Here is a 24360-nt window from a genome sequence, read left to right on the forward strand (position 1 = left end):
TACCACACCCCATCGGGCCTTATTGCTTAAATATATTATATATTTATTTGTCTCTCTCGCTCACACACACTCAATTAAGTCATCATGATGCAATGTAAAGGATACTTACAACTAGGCCGGTGGGTCCAGGGGGCCCAGGACCTCCAGGGGTCCCTGCCTGACCAGGAAAGCCTTGGAGACCCTGGAGATGAGACAACATAATCATACAACACAGAGTAGGGCTAACAAGACAAGACCACACCAGTCACCCAACTACCGTGGCGATATAGGCCCTCTCACCCTGGGTCCTAGAGGTCCTGGGGGTCCTGGGGTTCCGTTCTCTCCTCTCAGGCCAGCCAGACCAGGGGTCCCTGCTATGCCACGGGCTCCTGGAGGACCTGCTGGGCCCGGGAGTCCTGTGTCTCCCTAAAACACAAACACACAGGGGTTCACATTCACTGTAGAAGAGCAGAAACGGATAAGTTTGCATATGTCCTCGACTAACCGGTGCCCCCGCACATCGACTCTGTACCGGTACCCCCTGTATATAGCCTCATTACTGTTATTTTACTGCAGCTCTTTAATTATTTGTTACTTATCTATTTTTTACTTAACTTTACTTGATTTGATGTTAATATGAGCATAGCTACATATGTGATGTGTTTATGAGAACATTCAGTATGATAGTAACCTTTAACCCTTGAGGTCCCAGCTGACCAGGAGGCCCTGCCAGTCCGATGCCTCTCTCTCCCTGCAACACAAATCCTGTTAGTACTGTCACATGGTTAGCAGCCAGGGAAACACAGACACGAGGAATCAGCTGGTGATTTGAATTACCTTGTCTCCTTTAGGCCCTGCATGTCCTCTGCCCCCCTAAAAGAGACAAAGTGGATGGAGAAGTAAGTAAGACTGACATCAGTTAGACATTAAATATTTGATATTACAAAATGTCAAAAGGTGACTCACATCTTCTCCAGGCTCGCCATTTTCACCAGCAGGGCCCTATTTCAACAAGACACAGAAACAGACAGACACACACACAATAATTTCCCTTATCACTGTCATAATGTAGTGTCTGTGAATGTCGACTAATGTTGTATTATGTGACATTACTCACCCTGTCCCCTTTGATGCCTGCAGGACCCTTGTCCCCCCTCTCACCCTAAAGGACAAACATTTTAGAAAAATACAACTTTAGAAACACGTGGTAACCCAGAAATCCCTACACATTCTTGTTCATGTTTGGTAATCTGTATAGTAAATGCCTGAATAATAGCTGATGTAAATAACTGGTTCAACCAAGCAGACCTACCCGTAGCCCTGGCAGCCCTCTCTCTCCCATTGTCCCAGATAAGGTCACACCAGCAGGTCCCTGAACCAATCACAACCAACAGACAGCCCATTACATTAAACTCTGTTCCATCCTATTCCATTGCACCTAGTTCCTCACGAATCACAGCCTACTTAGAGGGAGACAGGAAAGATGAGAGACAGTGGGCCGGATTTGAACCCACGCCAACATGGCATATGTGATTGTGCTCAGCGGCCCTAACCGTTAAACCACCCCATACCATTCTGCTCTAGTCAAAGCCGTCTACAATACGTCTGTTTGTTGGCCTATGATTCAGTATGTTGTGTCTATTGTGCCTTCATACACTGGTTCAACAGGGCGAGGTTGTAGTCAACACTAACTGGATGTTACCACGACCGAATAGTAACCATGACAACCACTCACCTGTGCTCCTTTCACACCAGGGGGTCCTGCTACAGCCTGTAAAGGGGATGGATGGAGGGAGAAGTTAACGTGAAACTCAAAACATCTGGATTAGGTTGTTTGAAAATTCACTGAAGATGGACAGCAATAGTAAAAAATGGAGAACTCCCACCCACTATGCTCTCAAAATATCATTTTTTATTATGCTACTGTTTTGGCCTTTTGACCTTCATTAGAGCATCCCATGAACGGGAGTGTCATTTGGTTAGTACAGTACATCTAGTCCTTTCAAAAGCTCATATTTCTCCTGAACGGTATTACATCCTGCTAAAGCCTCCGGCGAATGATGTGAATGTGTGTGTGTGGGTTTGTACTACTATCCTCATGGGTACCGGAAACCCCCAAAAGTCCCTGCAAGGATTGTAAAACAAAGAACATTCCCCTTGTGAGGACATTTCCCAGGTCCCCATAAGGATAAAGGCTATTTTAGGCTTAGGGGTTATGCTTGGGTTTATGGGTCAGGTTTAGGAGTTGGGGTTAGATTTAGGGTTAGGTAAACAGGATATTGAATGGAAATAAATGTTTGGTTTCAACAAGGATACTAAACATATGCTGTGTGTGTGCGTGCATGCATGCATGTGTAGCACATGGGGATGTGTGAAACTTATTCCCTCAGCCTGAAATGTCGCCACTTTCACAGCAGAATTGCTAGCTTTTCGCATGGCACTGACTGATAAGAAACTTGAGGGGGAGGTCACTTGTGCTAGCAAGGTAAAGGTCCTGGATTTGAGCCTTGGTAAGAGCAGCGTGACATCCTTTACAAGTGCACATACAGTATATGCTTGAGCATTGGTGTGTCATTGTATGCGTATGTTTACATGTGTCTCCGCCCTCCTATTCATGCCAGTGATTACCTCTTCTTTGATTTGGAGAGACATTGTAAAAAGAGGATATGAGTCATGGCCTTTTACAGTAAAGAAAAGAGGGATAAATGTGCAGCTGTAGCTTCTGAATGAATTACATATCAGAGTCCACAATATGTACAGTCCACACGGCAGTGTTGTAGAATATTGGACCATTGGTTTTCATACTTTTAGATTTCTCAGGACAGGTAAAACAATTTCTCCAACCATCACCATATTCAAATGAATAGGGCTGCCCAGTGGCACAGCGGTCTAAGGTAGAGGTCGACCAATTAAACGCCATGGTTGATTAATTAGTGCCGATTTCAAGATTTCATAACAAATCGGTAATCGGCCTTTTTGGATGCCGATTATGGCCGATTACATTGCAATCCGTGAGGAAACTGCGTGGCAGGCTGACCACCTGTTATGCGAGTGCAGTGTCAAAAGGACCTTGCAGCTGCAAGGAGCCAAGGTAAGTTGCTAGCTAGCATTAAACTTATCTTGTAAAAAACAATCAATCTTCACAATCACTAGTTAACTACACATGGTTGATGATATTACTAGGTTAACTAGCTTGTCCTGCGTTGCATATAATCAATGCGGTGCCTGCTAATTTATCATCAAATCACAGCCTAATTCAACTTCGCCAAACGGATGATGATTTAACAAAAGCGCATTCCCTGCACAAATGTACCTAACCATAAACATCATTTTTTTAAAACCTGCATATTTTGATTTATTTTAACTATGTTAGCAGGCATTATTAACTAGGGAAATTGTGTCACTTCTCTTGCGCTCTGTGCAAGCAGAGTATATACAACAGTTTGGGCTGCCTGGCTCGTTGCGAACTGTGTGACCATAATTCATTTGCCAGATTTGTACATAATTATGACATAACATTGAAGGTTGTGCAATGTAACAGCAATATTTAGACATAGAGTTGCCACCCATTTGATAAAATACGGAATGGTTCTGTATTTCACTGACAGAATAAACATTTTGTTTTCTAAATTATAGTTTACGGATTTGACCATATTAATGACCAAAGGCTCGTATTTCTGTGTTGATTATATTATAATTAAGTCCATGATTTGATATTTGATAGAGCAGTCTGACTGAGCAGGGGTAGGCAGCAGCAGGCTTGTAAGCATTCATTCAAACAGCACTTTACTGCGTTTGCCAGCAGCTCTTAGCAATGCTTCAAGCATTGAGCTGTTTATGACTTCAAGCCTATCAACTCCCGAGATTAGGCTGGCAATACTAAAGTGCCTATAAGAACATCCAATAGTCAAAGGTATATGGTATAGAGAGAAATAGTCGACGGGTCATAATTTCTTTAATAATATCTACAACCTAAAACTAGTTAACTGGGAATATTGAAGAACTGGGAATATTGAACCACCAGCTTTCTCATGTTCTGAGCAAGGAACTTAAACGTTAGCTTTTTTACATGGCACATATTGCACTTTTACTTTCTTCTCCAACACTGTGTTTTTGCAATATTTAAACCAAATTGAACATGTTTCATTATTTATTTGAGACTAAATAGATGTTATTTATGTATTATATTAAGTTAAAATAAAGGTTTTCATTATTCATTCAGTATTATTGTAATTGTCATTATTACAAAAAGATATATAAATATCGTCCGATTAATCAGTATTTTCTTTTTTTGGTTCTCCAATAATCGGTATCGGCGTTGAAAAATCATAATAGGTCGACCTCTAGTCTAAGGCACTGCATCTCAGTGCTAGAGGCATCACTACAGACCCTGGTGCGAGTCCAGGCTGTATCACAACCGGCCGTGATTGGGATTCCCATAGGGTGGCGCACAATTGGCCCAACGTCGTCCGGGTTAGGCCGTCATTGCAAATAAGAATTTGTTTTGAACTGACTTGCCTAATTAAATAAAGGGTCAAAAATAAAATGAAAATAGGAACTGGAGCTGCGTTGGTTGGGAATTTTGGGGGAGGTGCGCGGTCGGGCTGTGCGTCCCAGTGGACGGTGGTCTCACAATGGACAATTGCGGCTCTGCGGCTGTGGACTCTGAATTAGCCTGAAGGAGAACTCAATCCAAACTCACATCCCCTACCTGATCCTCTCACTCACCTTTCCTGGGGGGCCACTGTCCCCCTGCTCCCCTTTCAACCCTGTGGAGCCCATTGGTCCAGCGATACCCTGAAGGCGGGAAGAGGGGAGGACGTTTGATAAAGAACAAAAGCAGCAGCCTGAAAATCATTATCAAAGACAAATCCACACTGAAACTGATGCCATCATAAGACATACTATAAACATGAAGAGAGTCAGATACCATACAGTAGATACCTGTTTGCCTGGCAACCCTGGTGTTCCCTCTTTTCCAGGTATTCCATCTCTTCCTGGGACCCCTGGCTTGCCCCCCTCGCCCTATGGAGAGACACACACTGCATGTCACCACCAGAACTGATGTGCGTAAATTGATTGGTGTGTGTTAACTATGGTGGTGATGGAGGTGTGTGTGTGTTTGCTCTACAGTATGTGAGCTGTGAATCCCATGGAGCTGCTGTACTCACCGTCTGCCCCGGCAGACCTGGAGGTCCTGATGGACCCTGGGAAGAAAGAGTATCATTACAATACAGCATAAAATATTAAACACTTATTACTGTGTCAATGGCCTGTTGAATTACAGTAGGCCTAAATGGCAAGTGTGAGCATACAAGGGATCCCCAGTCCAATGGGAATATACTAGAGCAGCAGTTTAGCCTGCAAAAATCTCCAGTATGAGAGTTGGTTTATAGATGTTTTGACGTACCACAGCTCCGGGAGGCCCTGCAGGTCCCGGCAATCCCATGCTGCCTTGGGGACCAGACAGTCCCTGTGGAACAGGAGATTCAATTCAAGTAGATTATTATAAAGCTCTGTGTCTTTGACTGTGAATGGGTGAGTAGTGGCCTAAACACTGAGGCAATAAACAACAGGAATATATACAACTCATAAAACGTAGTAGAAGACAAAATATAACACATAAAACAAGTGTCACCTGAACGCCAACCCCAGGCACTCCTTGATTACCCTGTCAGAGATAAAAACACACTCTCAGAAGAAAAAGGTACAGTATACACTTAAAATGATCATATCATTCCAGAGGCGTAATACTAAGCTACAATAGCCTAAGTCATATCTACACTAATCAATGCATCAGAGCTGGCACAGAGAATAAATAGGTAGGTATTCATTATGGAAGACAGGATACAAAATACTTTATTGTCCATTTACATGGAAATGACATGGAAGATGATCTCACCTTGACCCCTGGTGGACCTGGAGGCCCGTTGGTACCGATCGGACCCTATAATTACAAACCGATAGTATCAGTATACTTAAGAGCGCTGTGTGTGTGTGTGTGTGTGTGTCAGAGAGGAGAGTATCATACTTACAGTTGATCCTCTAATTCCAGGTTCTCCAGGGTTCCCCTGCAAACAAGAGCATGCTGGATTCACATGACCAAGACATAGCACACACACATACACACATAAACAAGTGCATACACAGTACATACATGAACAACCCCCCAAAAATGTTTACAAACAAACAATTACACAACTGCATACACACACACACAACTCACAACTGCATAGACACATTCCACAACTCCAAACTACATAGACACAATACACAACCGCATACACACTTACAATACAAAGAAACACACATGTTATACAATGTGCAAACAGTGCTTTGGGAGAGCTGAGAAGCAGACAACAGAGCAGGCGAAGCCACATGCACAAAAAGCCAGCAGACTTAAGCCTCTCAAATGCAAAATACATCTGTTAAATATCTGACGAGCATTTATTATTTTTCAGTATTCACTATATACCCAATTATGTCCATTTGATCTTTGCTATGGTATACTAGTGTTTGTCATCTATTCTCTTATCTCAGGTAAAGATGTGTGGTGTTTAATACATAAACAGTGGCGATGCGCAGAGCCCCACCTGTTTTGAGCCACACATTTTGCCTGTTTTCAACAAATAATTATTTTATTTCTAATACACTTGAATAAATTATAATAGTTTCATAACAAAGAATTACATAACTGTAAATGTTTTCTCCTTTCTTACTTTTGAAGAAAGTGGGTTTAAATTGTAATTTCTATTCATCATTAATACGTGTCACATATCAGTTTGCAGAATAAAAAATATGAGCTGGCGCTGACTAACGGCTAATAAACTATTAACTATCAAAATAAAGTTGCACACTCCATATATAAACTCCCAGAAATGTATTGGGTATTTATCAACGTTTTGGCATCACTGTGCCTTCTTCCGGGTGATATCAGTTTGCAAACAATGTAAAAAATATATTAAAAAATCATTGAGTCAATAAAGCCTCCATACAAACATGGCTTCTTTTTTGCCTTCTTAAGGCAGCTCCAAAACGCAGGTGTTTCAGCCTAGCTCAGTGTCACACCCTGATCTGTTTCACCTGTCTTTGTGCTTGTCTCCACCCCCCTCCAGGTGCCACCAATCTTCCCCGGTGCATTTATACATGCGTTTGTCTGTTGCCAGTTTGTCTTGTCAGGTCTTACCAGCGTGCATTCCAGTCTTCCTGTTTCTCAAGTTCTGTTTCCTAGTTTCCCCGGTTCTGACTATTCTGCATGCCCTGACCCCGAGCCTGACTGACCTGATTACAAACCTCTGCCTTCCCTGACTCTTAGCCTGCCTGCCATCCTGTACCTGCCTGACTCTGACCTGATCATAAACCCCGGCCTGTCCTCGACCTGCCCTTTGCCTGCCTGCCATCCTGTACCTGCCTGACTCTGACCTGATCATAAACCCCGGCCTGTCCTGACTCTTAGCCTGCCTGCTATCCTGTACCTGCCTGACTCTGACCTGATCATAAACCCAGGCCTGTCCTCGACCTGCCCTTAGTCTGCCTGCCATCCTGTACCTGCCTGACTCTGACCTGATCATAAACCCTGGCCTGTCCTCGACCTGCCCTTAGTCTGCCTGCCATCCTGTACCTGCCTGACTCTGACCTGATCATAAACCCTGGCCTGTCCTCGACCTGCCCTTTGCCTGCCCCATGTTTACAATAAATAATCGGAGAACTGTACTATCCGCCTCCTGTGTCTCCATGGGGGTCATATCCTGAGTCGTGATACAGTGTTTTCTGTGGTGGAAAATAGAGAGTGTAGGGGTTGGTAATGTTCTCTAGTTGCGCTGTTATTGGCTCAGTGTTCTGTCACTCATGGGGACACTCCGTCACTGCCAAATCTAAGGGTAGAGCTCGAAAATTCAGGCCCTTGAGTGCTGCTATAGAGTCAAAAGTGCCTATCCAATAAGGCTCAAGGTCATTGGCCACAGATAAAATGATATCAAATGGACTTTATATCTACAGTTGCTTTGATTAGAATTGATCATGTCAACATCATCCTTTTAAAATCTTAGCTAGCAGTCATTATCATGAATTAAGTTGACAATCTACTGGGATAATCCTTTTTAATCCTTGTCATATGAAAATAAATAATGAAGCGAAATTATAGATAAAAAAGTGTCGGTGCTCATTGGCCATTGGACATAAACATTACACAACAAGTTGGAAATCGCAAATTCAACAATGAGTGGTTGGAAGCAATTTGTGGCAATTTGTGCAAGCATTGGTCTCAGTTCTAGGTGTACGGGTCTCTTTTCCAAGCTTAAAATTATAAACATTCAGCATTGGCCATGCTGTCGATCCAGCATGATTTCTGACGCGCTCAAAACATCTATTAACTCGGAACTGTTCAAGACAACCGGGAACTCTGGAAAAAACCAGCTCTGACTGGGAAAATACGTTTTGAACGGTCATCCAATTCGGAATTGTAAGTCAGGAACTTGGGCCTCTTTGTAGAGCTACGACCTGAAGATCATTGACGTCATCATGATTTGACCTAGTTTTTTTCCCCAAGTTCCCAGTTGTCTTGAAAGCACCATGAATCCAGAGAATGCCAGACTTTGATGACAAAATTTGACCACGAAGGACCGCCGCACCACCTTCCTGTTCATGTGAGCACAGCACAACAAGGTGAGTCCAAAAATGTATTGTATGCTACTGAAAAAACAATGGAATATGCCAGGGAGATATGTATACCGTAGCTAAGAAAGTAATACTAAGTATATGTTGTGTCGTAAGCTGTTAGTAGCCCATGTGCTCACCTGAATAATTTAGTCTATTTCCACCTCTTCATTTTGCCTACTGTTCTGACTTGGTGGTGCACATGTAGCCTATAACCTGTTTTAGAGAAATGTAATCATTGAATATTGTAAGAGCTTTCATTGTCTGCTTATATGCCCCCTTTATTTGTCCTACGGTTCTGACTTGGTGTACAGGGAGAACACTGTAAGAACAGACCATGTTCTGAATTCTGTCACTGTACATTTCAAAAGTGCTGAACAAATAGTTATATTGACAACGTCCGTCCTAGCTCGCTCATTAATGTCTTAATCAAAATGATGGATTGCTGCATGTCGTCCCCTTATGCCATAGTTTGTACATCTCAATTGTCACCGTTATAGTGCAATTAATGTATTGTTTAGTGTTGTGTTGTGTCGTGGCTTTGCTGGTATGCATCCCCCAAGTGTTCATTTTTTGCCCCATCAAAGATTTACATGTTGAAATCGCCACTGTACATAAAACATTCCAGATATCTTGGGTATGACAGGGGTGCTCTGGGAACAAGTGGTCCAGATTAATATGTCACAAGTCTCCTATCAAGACCCAACTCTAGTTTCAGTCCCCTGGGAGATGGGCCCTAAAATCAATGAATGAGAATTAAAGTGGAGAAATAAATGCAGATGATGGTGAGGTGGAGGACTGTGTGACCGTGTATGCATGTTGATGGTGATTCTGTTGATACTAGCGTCCCTTGACATGATGTTGCAATGCCATTTCCCAGGGCTACCCCCCCCCTTCCAAATGCATCTGCTTCAGTGTGTTGTCCCTGTACACTTCCTTCCCGAAATATGTACCCCACCCCCCAGCCCCTCCTACGGGTCACAAGCATGCCAGCCAGCAGCACAGAAAAAACCTACCGGTCTGCCCAGCACTCCAGGGAACCCAGGCAGGCCCTAGAGTCAGAGAGGGAGGAGAGGAAGAAGGATGGGGAGAGGAAGAAGGGAAAGAGTAGGTAGTTTGAAGTGTTGAAAAGAGAGGGAGGTACAGAAAGGGAGTAACATAGATCAAAAGGAGACATATTGAAAGGGGGAGGTAAAAAGAAAGAGGGAGGGGTAGTTAGAAGCCGAGCTGCAAAAGGTTACTGTCTAAAGGTTATATGTAGCCTCAGCCCAAAGAAAACAGATACAGTAGCTCTATCAGCTCCATCGGCAGCCTAGCCTTTCATATGCAGGACCAGCCCAAAAGGAGAATGCCTGGCTGGGTTATTGTTACTCACTGAGCGGCCTTGAGGACCAGCTGGCCCTTGTGGACCCTGCTCCGAAACATTGTGGGATGAAATAAGAAGCGCGAGTTATCTTCTCTCTCCCTCTCCACACCTTCAGTTCTCTTTCTCCTACCCATCTTTCTCCTCTTCCTGCACATGTTATGACTACTAGGGCCCTGAGTTCTTCCAGACCAGGGACACTCTAGGCCCTAGTTAGTCATGGCTGATTACACATCATCATTGATTGTTATACTCACCTACTGTATGGTTGGACATTTTATGATCACTATGTCTGAAACACAACATTATCGGCTTAACTACAGTACAACCAAGCTATTGAAGAACTAAAAACTGTGTTTCCTTTTGATGTCTGGGATCGGTCTCCTGGAAGCTGTCTCTTAAAACACAGATGAGTCTACAGTATGCACCCCCCCCCCCCTCTCTCACCGGCTTCCCATCCTGTCCCGGTTTTCCAGGTTCTCCTGCTGTCCCCTGAAATGACGAAAAAACAACCTGGTTACTACTAGCTACCACTACAACAATGTCTTGACAACCTCTGCAGAACCATAATCACACAATGAAGAGGGTAATACAACCTGGCATCAGGGAGTGCCAACACTTTGGTCAGGGCAGCACACACTCACCTGAAAGCCATTGCGTCCCTGCTCTCCAGATGGACCTCGGTCGCCTTTATCTCCACGGAGACCTGCAATACCCTGTTACACACACACAACCACAGACACAGCAGGTTAAACACAGCAACACTATGAAGCCTGCCTGATGAAGTACTGTAATATATTGAGTTAGGTGTTCTCACCCCGTCTCCTTTGGATCCCTGTGGTCCTAAAGCACCAGGCTCTCCTTTCGGTCCTGTGACCCCAGGGGGCCCCCTTGCCCCGGGGAGTCCAGCCTGACCCTCTTCTGCAGAAGCACCCTAAAACACACACACGCACACCCCCCACTAAACACACTCCAAACAGTAGCCTCTGGATAAACAATGATATGTCTACTGTAATGACGACTCATTAGAAATTAGTAGTGTCTTCAGGTCAGGGACATACCTTTGGTCCAGGTGGGCCCACTAATCCAGCTTGCCCATTTTTCCCCTGATGAGAACAGTCAAGCGCATGTCAACATTCATATATACAGTACATTGAATGATGATTATCGCGGTGACGAATATACTCACATCCTCTCCTTTGTCACCTTTCTCTCCTCTCTCCCCCTGAATTCAAAGTGGAATCACATGAAACATCTCTCATTCACATGCTCTTCCTCTTCTATTTTTATTTTCATATTCCTCCTCTCTTCTCCCTCTCCTTGAACCCCTCCTTCCTCCCTTCCTTCTCTTTCTCACCTTATCTCCAGGTCGTCCAGCCTCTCCCAGTTCTCCGGCTCTCCCTGGTACTCCAGGTATTCCAGGTTTTCCTGGCTCTCCAGCCTGTCCCGGGGGCCCCATTGGGCCCTTCTCTCCGATGGCCCTCCCTATGGGTCCTGTGGCCCCTACAGGCCCCTGTTCCCCCTGCCCTCCCTTCACACCTCTCTCCCCAGCTAGCCCGCGAGCACCCTGAGATGCAAACAAGTAAAGACATTAATTACACATACCCTCCACACCATTTGTGTGGGGGTCTTGATATAAGCTCTATTCAACACACCGGCCCCAAATAGCCCCCGCCCACTCACGTCTATCCCTGCTGGTCCTCTCTGTCCGGCCTCTCCCTTGTCTCCTCTCTGGCCCTTCTCAGCTTGCTCCACCACAGGCTTGACCAGAACATTCCTCCTCTCCACAACCAACTTCAAGTCCTGCACCTACAGACAGGCAGTACAGGGACAGAGATGTCAAGGTTTTATTCAACAGGCATCAAACTGAAGAAAACGGATTGAAACAGAGGGGGCCTACCTGGACGTGTCCAATGAGAACTGATTGTTTTCATTTCCAGTTGTAACCATTTTTAAAACACTTTGCTACGGCTAATGAATACGACCCAGGCTTGGTCAAGATGAGGGGAACTCATCTACACAACACAGCTATGACTTAATGTCACATCACATTACAAAGATTTAGTATTCACTTACCTCAATCCCAAGGTTAGAGAGGGCCTTCTGCACATCCTGATAGGAGAGAAGCACAAACAGCGTCAAGGAGGAGAGACTATAGCACACAGTCATACTTGTTGGGCTTATACCTATTACTGAACATGATTTGGCTAACACTTGTGTAACGGAAGCTAATCTGCATGCCAAAACAGCTGTAAATCGTAGCATCCTTAGCATAATGTAAAAGCACACGTGGTGTGTCTGTGGCTCTTCTTGTACAGTATGTCAGTCAGACAGGCCTCTGGGTTGTGCAGGTCAGGTTGTCTTACCACTGCTGTTCCAGGCCTGCCCGGTTTCCCGTCCTCTCCAGGGTCACCCTGTCAATAACATCTCAGTATTATCGCCCACATCCCACCTAAACTTTTATCGAAGATTCACAAACCCATACAAACAGATAATCAGAAAAGAGCATGTATGCTCATTAATATGCAAGATGTAATCATACACACGCACACACAAAAACTTACACTTTCACCTTTACCACCCACTGCTCCTTTCTCCCCCTGAAATACAAGAGTGAGAGGGTGAGTGTGAGGTCAGAGATCAGACTAAAGGACAGATGGATGGAAGGATGGAGAGACCTGGACCATGTATATGAATAAAGATTTAGACGATGACAAACTTACTCTGGCTCCTACAGCCCCTGGGATTCCAGGCTCACCCTGAGAGACACAGATATATGGGAATCACTATCAGTGATTCAGGGTGCAAGAGTAACATACTAGAGACAAGTACTGCTACACCGGGCTATGCTATGATGCACAGCTCATATTCAGCATAGTAACTCACTGGGGTTCCTGTATGCCCCTGAGGGCCAGGAATAGATGGTGCTGGCGCTCCCTTCACATAGACCATCTGAGAGGGAGAAGAGAGGGGAGAGAGATTACTGTATAACCAGAGCACCATAGACAAGTGACACAAACACATATTTGAAGAAGCAGAACCATATGGCTGTACTGTACCTGTCCTGGAGGTCCGATGGTGCCAGGAACCCCTGGGGGCCCAGATAGACCAGTTGGCCCTGTAGGCCCTGCAAGGCCCCGGTCTCCCTTCAGCCCGTCACGGCCCTGGAACAAATGCACAAGCACACAAATGCATACACACACACTTCAGACCAGCACGGACATTACTCCATTCCTAAGGGGCCTGAACTAGAAAGGAGGAAATCAAGCAGGTGAGCCATATCCCCCTATCCACCTCATCATCTTCTCTGATTTCCTAGAGATGATTAATATCAATTTGCGCATGAAACTACAGCCTTGGACTTTTGTGCCCCTGTGGATCCCCTCTCAGAAGTGGCTGGTGCTCAAAGGCAGGGCTTGATCATCAGACAATGTTGCATTTATAAGGCTGACGCTTAGAGTGCTATTGATTCCACCGAGAAGGCAGGTTGTGATGGTAATATCAATGTCAGAGTAAAGTACACTAAATAGACACAAACTCTGACTGGAATTGAAGACAAGAAAAGAATAGAATAGGGATAATGAGAGACACTAAGGAGCCAAGGAGAGCAGGATTGATGAAGACGGAGGGAAATAAGGAGAGAGAGGAAGAGAGAGACAGCAGGGGAGGAATTAAGGACATTTTTCAGACAGAGAGAGCGAGAGAACGAGAGTGGAGAGATTAAGATACAAGGTAACAAGTTACTAACGTCTCTTCCAGCAGCCCCAGCCTCTCCTTTGTCACCCTGTAAGGTAGAGAAACATCATTAATATCACACTCACATTAACTACAACTATTAACTATTTATTTCACCTTTATTTAACCAGGTAAGCTAGTTGAGAACAAGTTCTCATTTGCAACTGAGACCTGGCCAAGATAAAGCATAGCAGTTTGACACATACAACAACACAGAGTTACACATGGAATGAACAAAAGATACAGTCAATAATACTGTAGGAAAAAAAGAGTTTACAGAAAAGTCCTGAGTGCCGTGACCAACACTGACCTTCCTGCCATCTTCCCCCGGTTCGCCATCCTCGCCCTGCAAAACACAACACAATAACAAACTTACTATACTAACAACGCTGAAATGCGCATTTATCAAAGCTCAGCATGCTGTTGTATCAAGCAGAGCCTCTCAGTCAGATAGATAATGTATTGCCGGTGCTTTGTCTGGTCATCCCATTACCTCTTCGCTTAACACTAAAAAACAGACAGGCTACATCCCAAATGGCTCCCTATTCCCTACATAGTGCACTACTTTTGACCAGAGCCCTATGGGACACAATCATAATCATTATGCAGCACAGCCACTCAGGTGGAATAAAAGCCTCACATTCCCATCTGATCAGTGCACTTTCACTAGAGGATGTGATAAACACGTCTAATGGTAATTACACACAGATAGACAGAGACACATAGGACTCACTGGTGATAAAGCTCATAATGAATAGCACTGAATAGCATCCAATTCCGTTTGTAATTAAACAAACAGAGGTATGATTGCCTGTAGTGTGTGTGTAGTATAAAAATGCCCTGCTATGTTAGAGGTCTGACTGATCCCTTACCATTTTCCCAGCAGTCCCTGGTTTTCCATCTTCTCCTGCTTTGCCCTAAAACACACCAATTAGGGTGATGAGACAAGTGCTTAGCTGTTTGTGTGTGTGTGTGTGTGCGTGCGTGTGTGTGTGTGTGTGTGTGCGTGCGTGCGCGTGTGTGTGCGGTTGAGAGTGTTTGCAAACTCACAGGTGTGCCTGGATTTCCTGCAGGCCCAATAGGGCCTGGGAGGCCCTGGGCCCCTCTCAGTCCTGGCAGCCCCTGGTGACAGACAGACAGACAGACAGACAGACAGACAGACAGACAGACAGACAGACAGACAGACAGACAGACAGACAGACAGACAGACAGACAGACAGACAGACAGACAGACAGACAGACAGAGTGGAGGGGTGAGGGCTGAAACCACACAGCATCCTCTAGTCTTCAAACACACTAAGTGCATAGAGATAGATAGATATGAAATCTAAATCATAGCAAATCAAATGTTATTTGTCACATGCTTAGTAAACAACAGGTGTAGACTAACAGTGGAATGCTTACTTACGGCCCTTCCCAACAATGCAGAGAGAAAGAAAAGGAAATAAATAATAGAAAACACGTAATAATAAAAGTAATAATAGATACAGAATGAGTAACAATAACTTGGCTATATACAAGGGGTACCAGTACCGAGTCCATGTGCAGGGGTGAAGGTAATTGAGGCTCCAGTGATGTACTAGGCTGTCCACACTACCCTCTGTAGCACCTTGCGGTCGGATGCCAAGCAGTTGCCATACCAAACGGTGATGTAGCCAGTCAAGATGCTCTCAAGGGTGCAGCTGTAGAACTTTGAGGATCTGAGGGCCCATGCCAAATATTTTCAGCCTAAGGGGGAAAAGGCATTGTTGTGCCCTCTTCATGACTGTGTTGGTATGTTTGGACTATGATAGATCCTAAGTAATGTGGACACCGAGGAAATTGAAGCTCTCAACCCGCTCCACTAAAGCATGTGAATGGGGGCATGTTTGACCCTCTTTTTCCTGTAGTCCACAATCAGCTCCTTTGTCTTGCTGACGTTAAGGGAGAGGTTGATGTCCTGGCACCACAATGTCAGGTCTCTGACCTCCTCCTTATAGGATGCCTCATCGTTGTCGGTGATCAGGCCACTGTTGTGTCGTCTGCAAACTTAATGATGGTGTTGGAGTCTTGTGAGGCCACGCAGTCGTGAGTGAACAGGGAGTACAGGAGGGGACTAAGCATGCACCTATGAGGGGCCCTGTGTCAGGGGTCAGCGTGGTGGATGTTGTTGCTTACCCTCACCACCTGGGGCGTCCAATCAGAATGTTTAGGATCCAGTTGCAGAGGAAAGTGTTCAGTCCCAGGGTCCTTAGCTTATTGATGAGCTTGGAGGGCACTATGGTGTTGAACGCTGAGCTGTAGTCAATGAACAGCATTCTCACGTAGGGGTTCCTTTTGTCCAAGTGGGAGATGGCAGTGTGGATAGTTATAGAGATTGTGTCATCTGTGGATCTGTTGGGGCTGTGGGTCCAGGGTGTCTGGGATGATGGTGCTGATGTGAGCCAAGACAAGTCGTTCAAAGCATGGCTACAGATGTGAGTGCTACAGGGCGATAGTCATTTAGACAGGTTACCTTGGCGTTCTTGGGCACAGGGACTATGTTGGTCTGCTTGAAACATGTAGGTATTACAGACTGGATCAGGGAGAGGTTGAAAATGCCAGTGAAGACACTGTCCAGCTGGTCAGTGCATGCTCTGAGTATGCATCCTGGTAATTAATCTGTCTGGCCCTGTGACCTGGTGAATGTTAACCTGTTTAAAGGTCTTACTCACATCGGCTACAGAAAGTGTGATCACGCAGTCGTCCGGAACAGCTGGTGCTCTCACGCATGGTTCAGTGTTGCCTTATCCATGTTCAGTCAAGTTTGCGAGAAACATAGGATACTACAGCTCTTCAGGTTTTGTTGATAAGATAGTCTCAAACCGAGCCTGTCCAGTTTGTTCTCCAGTGATTGTACATTTGCCAATAGAAGAGAGGGAGGGCAGAGGCGGTTTATTTACTCGCAGCCATAGTTTCATCAGGATGCCTGCACGTCGGCCTCTATATCACCGTCTCTTTCTCTTCTGAGTGTCGGGGATTAGGGCCTGGCCCGGGGTGAGCAGTATGTCCTGTGTCGCCGACTCGTTGAAGTAGAAATCTTCATCCAAATCGAGGTAAGTGATCGCTGTTCTGATGTCCAGAAGCTATTTTCGGTCATAGGAAATGATGGCGGAAACATTATGTACAAAAAAAGTTAAGATCAGGGCAAAAATAGCAGAATTGGTCAGGAGCCCGTAAAACAGCCGCTATACATTCCAGCGCCATTCTCCAGACAGATGGAGAATCCTCCACTAGCCTGAAGTCCTTTCTCACTTCTTAATGGGACCTCTCCAAGGATCAGATTCAGCAAATGGTAACATTCTCAACTTGCTCCACTCATTGACTTTAACAGACTAATGAAAGTGCCAGAGAAACACACAAACCATCAAGAGTGCAGCCCTCTGGGACTGGGGTTGTGCACCCCGAGGGATGAATGGTACTCACATCTCTTCCTGGATCCCCTAGTTTCCCTGCGTCTCCCTGTAACATCAAAGGGAAATTATTGAGAGACATCTGGACACAGTAATGCTTATGTAATGCTCAGAGTATTTTACAGCTGAAGTAATGACAGAGACAGAGGTACTGACCCTCAGGCCGGCCGGTCCTGGTGCACCTGGTTTTCCATCCAAACCGTTGCGTCCATCCAGTCCAGACGCACCTCTCTCACCCTACAGAGAGGAACACACATGATGTATACAGTATGATCAGAATAAGAGCAGCACTGGGTTTGTATTGGACTTGAATACTATTTACAAAGGATACTACTCTACTGTACTGTGTCTGACTTTCAGTGCTCCAGCATCATTACTCAGAGTTAGTTCATTGTTTGGAAATTCTGATGGTAAGGTATTCTTTAGGATGTACAGTATGCGTGTATACAGCAGTATGTTGTGTCTTTCATTCAGTGCTTCTGTAGGCTGTGATGATGCTGTGAGCTGGCCCCACTGCGCTTCATCCCACTGGGAATCTGCAGACTGGGAAACAGGATCCGGTGGAATGAAGGACAGTGTAACCTGCCAATCACCAGCCAGTTTTGAGTCCCATATCCTATCATGATGGGTCCAATTGAAAATCAGCCTGTGTGAGAAGTCACTGTAGTGTGTTGTTCAAACCTTCTCTCCTGGGCCTCCTCTCTCTCCTGTGTCACCCTGGAGAAATAGAAAGAAAGTGCAATGAGTGAGATAGAGGGAGAGAGAGAGGGAAAGAGTGATTAGACAGAAACAGGCAGACAGACTGTGACTTACTCTTGCCCCTGAAGGTCCACGTTGTCCCTCAAGACCCTACACACACAAACAACAGATCAGGTGAGATAGAGAGAAGACACAAGGTAAGAATTACACACACCACAGCACACAAACAGACAGACAGACAGACATCACGGGTCAGTATACTAGCCAGGAAGCTCAAGCTTCTCAACGATACTAGATTTGGAAGCATGGTCTTACTCACACGCAGCCCAGTGGCCCCTGAGGGTCCTGTCTCGCCCTTCTGACCTTTGCCCCCGTGCTCTCCCGGATCGCCAGCATCCCCCTAGACACAGAAAGTGACGTCAGACACTGGGCAGTTAGCAGCATGGCTGTCCTCCAAACATGTCCTCCAAACACGACGAGTTGAGTTTTTACCAAAAAGTTCTATTTTGGTTTCATCTGACCATATGACATTCTCCCAATCTTCTTCTGGATCATCCAAATGCTCTCTAGCAAACTTCAGACAGGCCTGGACATGTACTGGCTTAAGCAGGGGGACACGTCTGGCACTGCAGGATTTGAGTCCCTGGCGGCGTAGTGTGTTACTGATGGTAGGCTTTGTTACTTTGGTCCCAGCTCTCTGCAGGTCATTCACTAGGTCCCCCCGTGTGGTTCTGGGATTTTTGCTCACCGTTCTTGTGATCATTTTGACCCCACGGGGTGAGATCTTGCGTGGAGCCCCAGATTGAGGGAGATTATCAGTGGTCTTGTATGTCTTCCATTTCCTAATAATTGCTCACACAGTTGATTTCTTCAAACCAAGCTGCTTACCTATTGCAGATTCAGTCTTCCCAGCCTGGTGCAGCTCTACAATTTTGTTTCTGGTGTCCTTTGACAGCTCTTTGGTCTTGGCCATAGTGGAGTTTGGAGTGTGACTGTTTGAGATTGTGGACAGGTATCTTTTATACTGATAACAAGTTCAAACAGGTGCCATTAATACAGGTAACGAGTGGAGGACAGAGGAGCCTCTTAAAGACGAAGTTACAGGTCTGTGAGCCAGAAATCTTGCTTGTTTGTAGGTGACCAAATACTTATTTTCCACCATAATTTGCAAATAAATTCATTAAAAATCCTACAATGTGATTTTCTGGATTTTTTTTCTTCTCATTTTGTCTATCTTAGTTTAAGTATACCTATGATGAAAATTACAGGCCTCTCTCATCTTTTTAAGTGGGAGAACTTGCACAATTGGTGGCTGACTAAATACTTTTTTGCCCCACTGTATACAAAAATGTGTTTTTACAGTGTTACATACCTTTTCTCCTCTTTCTCCTTTAAGCTTTTGCTCTATATCGCGCTGTAGAAGTTAGAGATAGACAAACAGAGAGATAGAGCGGGTGTTAGATAACCAACTAGCTACGGTATATGGTTCTGATGGCTTATTCAGTTGGAGTTTGGTGCTCGTAACACCATTTGTTTGGTATGATTCCCACAGAGGCTATATGTGTTGACTGAGTGTCGCATTTAGCCTCTGATAAATTACCATATTTTTTTTTTTTTAAGTTAGAATCTTATCAGGACTCACCATGTTCCCTGGAGGTCCTGGGAGGCCTTGAGCTCCCTATTGTGTCAACAAACAAGTGTTGTTAATCTGTGTAGATTGGAACTATTATGTCAGATGAGATAAGAAACAAACAGATTAACCTCTGACCTCAACTCCTTTCTCTCCTCTTGGTCCAATAGATCCTGGGCTGCCCTGTGGGAGACACACACCACACACACACACAGGATCACACAGACACCAACTGACTCACTACTACTGTATTACACACAGAAACTAGCACAAATACTGACACAGACAGTATCAGATCAATCTGGCAGAAGAGTGTCATGTGAATGACTGACAAACAGGTGTCACAAACATGCATCCCACATGTCATCCTCTCTCTCTCGATAACTATTACACAGGAGACACAGACAGTATATCAGATCAAACTGTCAGAGGGGTGTTACGTTGTCACATAAACATGCGTCTCACGTTGCGTCCGTGCGCTCCAGAGTCTCCCAGGTCTCCCTTCTCCCCTGCTCGCCCAGGCTGACCCGACAGACCCTAAGGATGGGGGGAAAAAAACACACAGATTATGTGCTTAGTTACTATGGCAGTCCTCAAAACATCTTAGAAAATAAAAAATGTAAAGCTGCACATCCATGCAAATGGATTTAACCCTAAGCTGTCTTCGCCAGGGTTTCATCTGTCCTCAAAACATTCACTTCAGATCACGTAAGAAAGGTTTCCTGTGGTTCATCATGACCTACATTAGTGACCAATCACCATATACAGTACAGCGAGACCATTCTGAAAAGAGGGCATAAAAGGGAATATTTTTACGTTTCATAGTTGTATGTGACACATTCGTGACTACTCACCCGTACTCCTCTCTCCCCTGCCTTCCCTGGTAGACCAGACTCCCCCTGGTGGAAGGAGAGAGAACAGAGAAGATGAGAGAGACCAATTGGGGAGAGGAAGAGGTAGAAGGAGGAGGAGAGGAAAACATAGAAACAGACAAATGCGATGCACCTGCTCTTGTCTCTAGTCTCCATCAATCCCCTGTCAGATGAAAAGAGGGGCTGAAGCGTGACTAAATCATATGACGATACACATCTCTCATTCACCAATTCAGTTAATGCATGCTTCATCTAATAGAGAATGGGAGCCAGAGAGGGAGAAGTGGCATTCAAACATGAAAAAGTTTGAATGGAACTAGATAAGAGTGAGAGAGAGAGAGAGAGAGAGAGAGAGAGAGAGAGAGAGAGAGAGAGAGAGAGAGAGAGAGAGAGAGAGAGAGAGAGATGTAGAGAGATGGATGGAGAGATTGTGACTTACGGGAGTGCCTTCGTCGCCTTTGTCTCCTTTGGCTCCCTGTAAAACACAGTCATCCATAATTCAGGCCCATGACAGGGGGGAGAAGACAACGCTGACCACAATGACACAGTCAAAACACAAACTTTTAAACAAGAACCCCACAACATCACATAGGGCACTGGTAAAAGTAGTGCTATATATACAGACTTGAAGTAGACTTAGTTGGTAGTAGTAGTAGTATTGTTTTAGTATTAGTGCAAAAAGTAGTTGCAGTAAGTCATTAGTGATGTACCTCTAGTGGCATCAGGGTATGAGGGGCAGGGGTGAGAGATAGAAAGGACTGGTTAGGTCATCATAACAACACTTACACAACAAAGAGGTCAGAATAGACCAACTGTATTAGTACAGTAATTAGTTGCACTGGAATGGCAATATTACATCCATTCCATTCAGTGGTACAGTATTGTATAACATACTGAGCGTTGACTGAACTGTAGAAATAACACGGTAATGGCCCAGTAGTGAAGAGCTATAAGATAATAGTTGCAGAGTTATAACAGAGTAGCAGTAATAGTGATAACAGGACGTTGCGCAGTGAGTGACCAGTATTGAAACAGGTCACAGCAGTTATTGTAGTGGGTGAGTGATTGTATAACATGCAGGGGTTTGGCAGAGGTGAAAAGCTCAAGGATCAGAGGGGTAGTGTCACAGACCTCTTTCCCTGGGAGGCCATTCTTTCCTGCGGGTCCAGCTCGTCCTGTCTCCCCTCTCTCTCCTGGGTCACCTGGGTCTCCCTACAACACCAAGAGGAACACATTGAGATCAGCTAGACTCACATGACACAAGAGCTTTACTGTTACAAGTAAAGTACTTACAATATACTTCATGAAACAACAACACTGTTGCAACATAAACACTACATAGAAGTAAAAATAAAGGAACAAAAGCCAATCAAGGCACGTGTCTCACCTTGGTCCCCAGTCTTCCAGCTAAGCCAGGGACTCCCTAGAGGGAAAATGACATGTCAGTGTGTAGGACATGGCCTACATGCTGAGCACCTGTAAACAGCTACACAGAGAAGCTCATTGAATAAAACATATATACTTTACAATATATACTGTACCTCTGAGGCTTTCTGCACATCTATCAAAGAGATTTGGTTTGTAGCTTAGATAAAAAGATTGATACATGATCACAGCTTCATCTGAACTCACCCGATCCCCCTGCTCTCCTTTAGGTCCAGCCTGGCCAGGAGTGCCAGCACCTGGGGGACCCTGGAAGAATGCAAGAAAGAGAGAAATAAGAGAATGAGAAACAGTGAGGAGCATAAAGAGAGATGAACAGCAGAAAACATCTATACCCACTTGCATAGAGAGCATCATTAAATTACCTGTACACACACACACACCACCCAAGGGCAAGCAGTGCCAGTTTCATGCAGCTCTCTATCATGTACCCTGTGGGTACCTACTCACTTTTTCACCTTTCTGGGCTGGCTCGCCTTTCTGGCCCCTAGGCCCCTCCAGACCTGGCAGACCCGGCTCACCCTGAGGGAGGAGAGGAGGAAGAGAGAATGAGTCTATGGAGAAAGCATTGTTACTGTGTACAGTACATCAACATATCAATCATTGCAGTATGAGGAAGTCAAAGTGGGCAACTTGCCTGTTCACCTTTCTTCCCACCTAAGCCTGGCCCCTGGATGTGTTGAATGATACAGAGGATGAGATATCATTACATTAACCAATACTGACCAATCTTGATCTCTTCCTTCCAAAATGTATAGTGAATTGCTTCCATCCAAATCCATGTAATATAAATCATATCGGTCTATCGAACCACGAGACATCAAAATAAATAATGTAGCTATGAGGTATCTCACATTCCGGCCAGGTTCTCCCTTAGCGCCCTCGCTGCCCTGGAAACAGAGAAGTTAGGATGTTTTTATCTAATGTTCATCTATGTTAAGTTGATGTCGTTGTTGTGATTACATTACACTGTTCAGTCATGTTAATTTTGTGGAGATTCACTTCGATTGATCAAAGAGTCAGTCAGACTACGTTAGCCTCACCTTCTCCCCTGGTAATCCACTGGTGCCAGGCAAACCCTGAAAGCAAATCAACACAGACTCACATGTACACACATGACTCACACATGCTGATAAAATATCACAATTCTCTAAAGCTGTAGCTTGTATAATCAAATCCTATAACTAAATGACATGAATCAATAGTGTGAAGATGACCCAAATATGTCATGAAGAGAGAGACCAATAGAAGTACAGTAAGATATAGTTACTCACCCTCAGGCCTGGAGCCCCTGTAGAGCCTGGCTGTCCACTTTCCCCCTGAAACATACAGCGCCAGTGTGGTCAGGACAACACACTGCATGACACGGCTCTCAGCAGGCTTTTCCAATACCTGTGACCTTCATGCTAATACTAATGGATTTGGTTCAGTGTAGGAGTAGAAGTGAGTGAGTGAGGATGAATACTAGTGAACACATGAACATGTAAAACACGTGATATTCCTACAATGTAGCTGTACAATATCAAGCTTAATGGTCATGAACAAGGTCACAGTGAAAAGAGGCATAACCAAATGCATGGAACTGTACTCACCCTCTCCCCTAGCAAGCCAGCAAGTCCTCTTTCCCCCTGGAAAGACAACACAGTCAGTTACAACCCACAGCAGACACACCAGTTTAACAGCAGGAGTCAAAATGAGTTAAAGGGTCTCTATCCTTACTCACCCTGTCACCTTGTGATCCAGGCTCACCTGGCTGGCCACGGTCCCCCTGAGAAGACAGAGAGAGAGAGCAGGGTCATCCATCCACCCAAATATCAATTGTTTCATCAATTCTAGACCCAAATATGGAGATTGTATCTTATGTTTTGTATTGTCTTACCTTGACTCCAAGGCCTCCAGCAGGCCCACGGAGACCCTAAATCACACAAATACTACACTGTTGGAATATACTGCACATGATATGTAACAGATATGTATGCATGTGAATGTGTGTCCTACCCGATCACCAGGCTCTCCTGTCTTCCCAGACGGTCCTGGCAACCCCTCTGCACTCTCTCCCTGAAACATCAAAAACACTCAGTACACACTTTCTCTCTTACACACACACACACACACACACACACACACACACACACACACACACACACACACACACACACACAACCTTGTCTCCTTTGGCTCCCTGTTGTCCTGTAAGTCCTCTGGGACCTTGAGCTCCAGGGTATCCATCAGAACCCTGAAACCAACAAAATACATCAATTATGGTAACACACACATCAAACCATAGACATGAATAGGGCTGTGGCGGTCATGGAATGTCAGCGGGTAATGCAAATAACTGCCGTTCTCACAGTAATTGACCGTTAATTAACATCAACGTTTAGCATCTCGGGGCCTCCATGCAGAGACTACAAGCTGCTGATGCGGACCTTTGGAATTTGAAAAAGTCTAATACATGGATTTAATATAGCCTACACCATCACAATAAATCCATTATTTACTTTAGGCAGGTCTTAAGAAACATGTTGCCTATTTCAGAAGAACAGATTAGTA

General features: G+C 44.8%; 1 protein-coding gene across 1 annotated transcript in view; it reads right to left on the reverse strand.

Moving 5' to 3' along the window:
* Positions 1-24360, reverse strand: part of LOC115131478 (collagen alpha-1(VII) chain-like) — a 121279-nt gene that overhangs the window by 25207 nt on the left and 71712 nt on the right. The window contains exons 41-97 of the mRNA XM_065021800.1: positions 23972-24043; positions 23806-23865; positions 23687-23722; positions 23531-23575; positions 23400-23435; positions 23082-23126; positions 22851-22886; positions 22662-22697; positions 22445-22477; positions 22258-22329; positions 21997-22056; positions 21752-21787; positions 21496-21576; positions 20804-20839; positions 20347-20391; positions 19958-20029; positions 19631-19675; positions 19505-19540; positions 19235-19276; positions 18182-18262; positions 17977-18012; positions 17845-17880; positions 17320-17400; positions 17177-17212; positions 14783-14854; positions 14605-14649; positions 14043-14078; positions 13746-13781; positions 13057-13161; positions 12884-12949; positions 12721-12756; positions 12562-12597; positions 12364-12411; positions 12074-12109; positions 11681-11806; positions 11355-11564; positions 11187-11222; positions 11059-11103; positions 10815-10931; positions 10642-10713; positions 10445-10489; positions 10010-10045; positions 6015-6050; positions 5882-5926; positions 5618-5650; positions 5390-5452; positions 5151-5186; positions 4924-5004; positions 4708-4776; positions 1715-1750; positions 1292-1351; positions 1097-1141; positions 946-981; positions 817-852; positions 671-730; positions 280-405; positions 110-181 (exon numbers count right to left, since the gene is read on the reverse strand). Of these exons, the coding sequence (XP_064877872.1) occupies positions 110-181; positions 280-405; positions 671-730; positions 817-852; positions 946-981; positions 1097-1141; positions 1292-1351; positions 1715-1750; positions 4708-4776; positions 4924-5004; positions 5151-5186; positions 5390-5452; positions 5618-5650; positions 5882-5926; positions 6015-6050; positions 10010-10045; positions 10445-10489; positions 10642-10713; positions 10815-10931; positions 11059-11103; positions 11187-11222; positions 11355-11564; positions 11681-11806; positions 12074-12109; positions 12364-12411; positions 12562-12597; positions 12721-12756; positions 12884-12949; positions 13057-13161; positions 13746-13781; positions 14043-14078; positions 14605-14649; positions 14783-14854; positions 17177-17212; positions 17320-17400; positions 17845-17880; positions 17977-18012; positions 18182-18262; positions 19235-19276; positions 19505-19540; positions 19631-19675; positions 19958-20029; positions 20347-20391; positions 20804-20839; positions 21496-21576; positions 21752-21787; positions 21997-22056; positions 22258-22329; positions 22445-22477; positions 22662-22697; positions 22851-22886; positions 23082-23126; positions 23400-23435; positions 23531-23575; positions 23687-23722; positions 23806-23865; positions 23972-24043 (3231 nt within the window). The remainder of the gene's footprint in view (positions 1-109; positions 182-279; positions 406-670; positions 731-816; positions 853-945; positions 982-1096; positions 1142-1291; positions 1352-1714; positions 1751-4707; positions 4777-4923; positions 5005-5150; positions 5187-5389; positions 5453-5617; positions 5651-5881; positions 5927-6014; positions 6051-10009; positions 10046-10444; positions 10490-10641; positions 10714-10814; positions 10932-11058; positions 11104-11186; positions 11223-11354; positions 11565-11680; positions 11807-12073; positions 12110-12363; positions 12412-12561; positions 12598-12720; positions 12757-12883; positions 12950-13056; positions 13162-13745; positions 13782-14042; positions 14079-14604; positions 14650-14782; positions 14855-17176; positions 17213-17319; positions 17401-17844; positions 17881-17976; positions 18013-18181; positions 18263-19234; positions 19277-19504; positions 19541-19630; positions 19676-19957; positions 20030-20346; positions 20392-20803; positions 20840-21495; positions 21577-21751; positions 21788-21996; positions 22057-22257; positions 22330-22444; positions 22478-22661; positions 22698-22850; positions 22887-23081; positions 23127-23399; positions 23436-23530; positions 23576-23686; positions 23723-23805; positions 23866-23971; positions 24044-24360) is intronic.

This window comes from Oncorhynchus nerka, linkage group LG2 (assembly GCF_034236695.1).
Source record: "Oncorhynchus nerka isolate Pitt River linkage group LG2, Oner_Uvic_2.0, whole genome shotgun sequence".
Lineage (NCBI taxonomy): Eukaryota > Metazoa > Chordata > Actinopteri > Salmoniformes > Salmonidae > Oncorhynchus > Oncorhynchus nerka.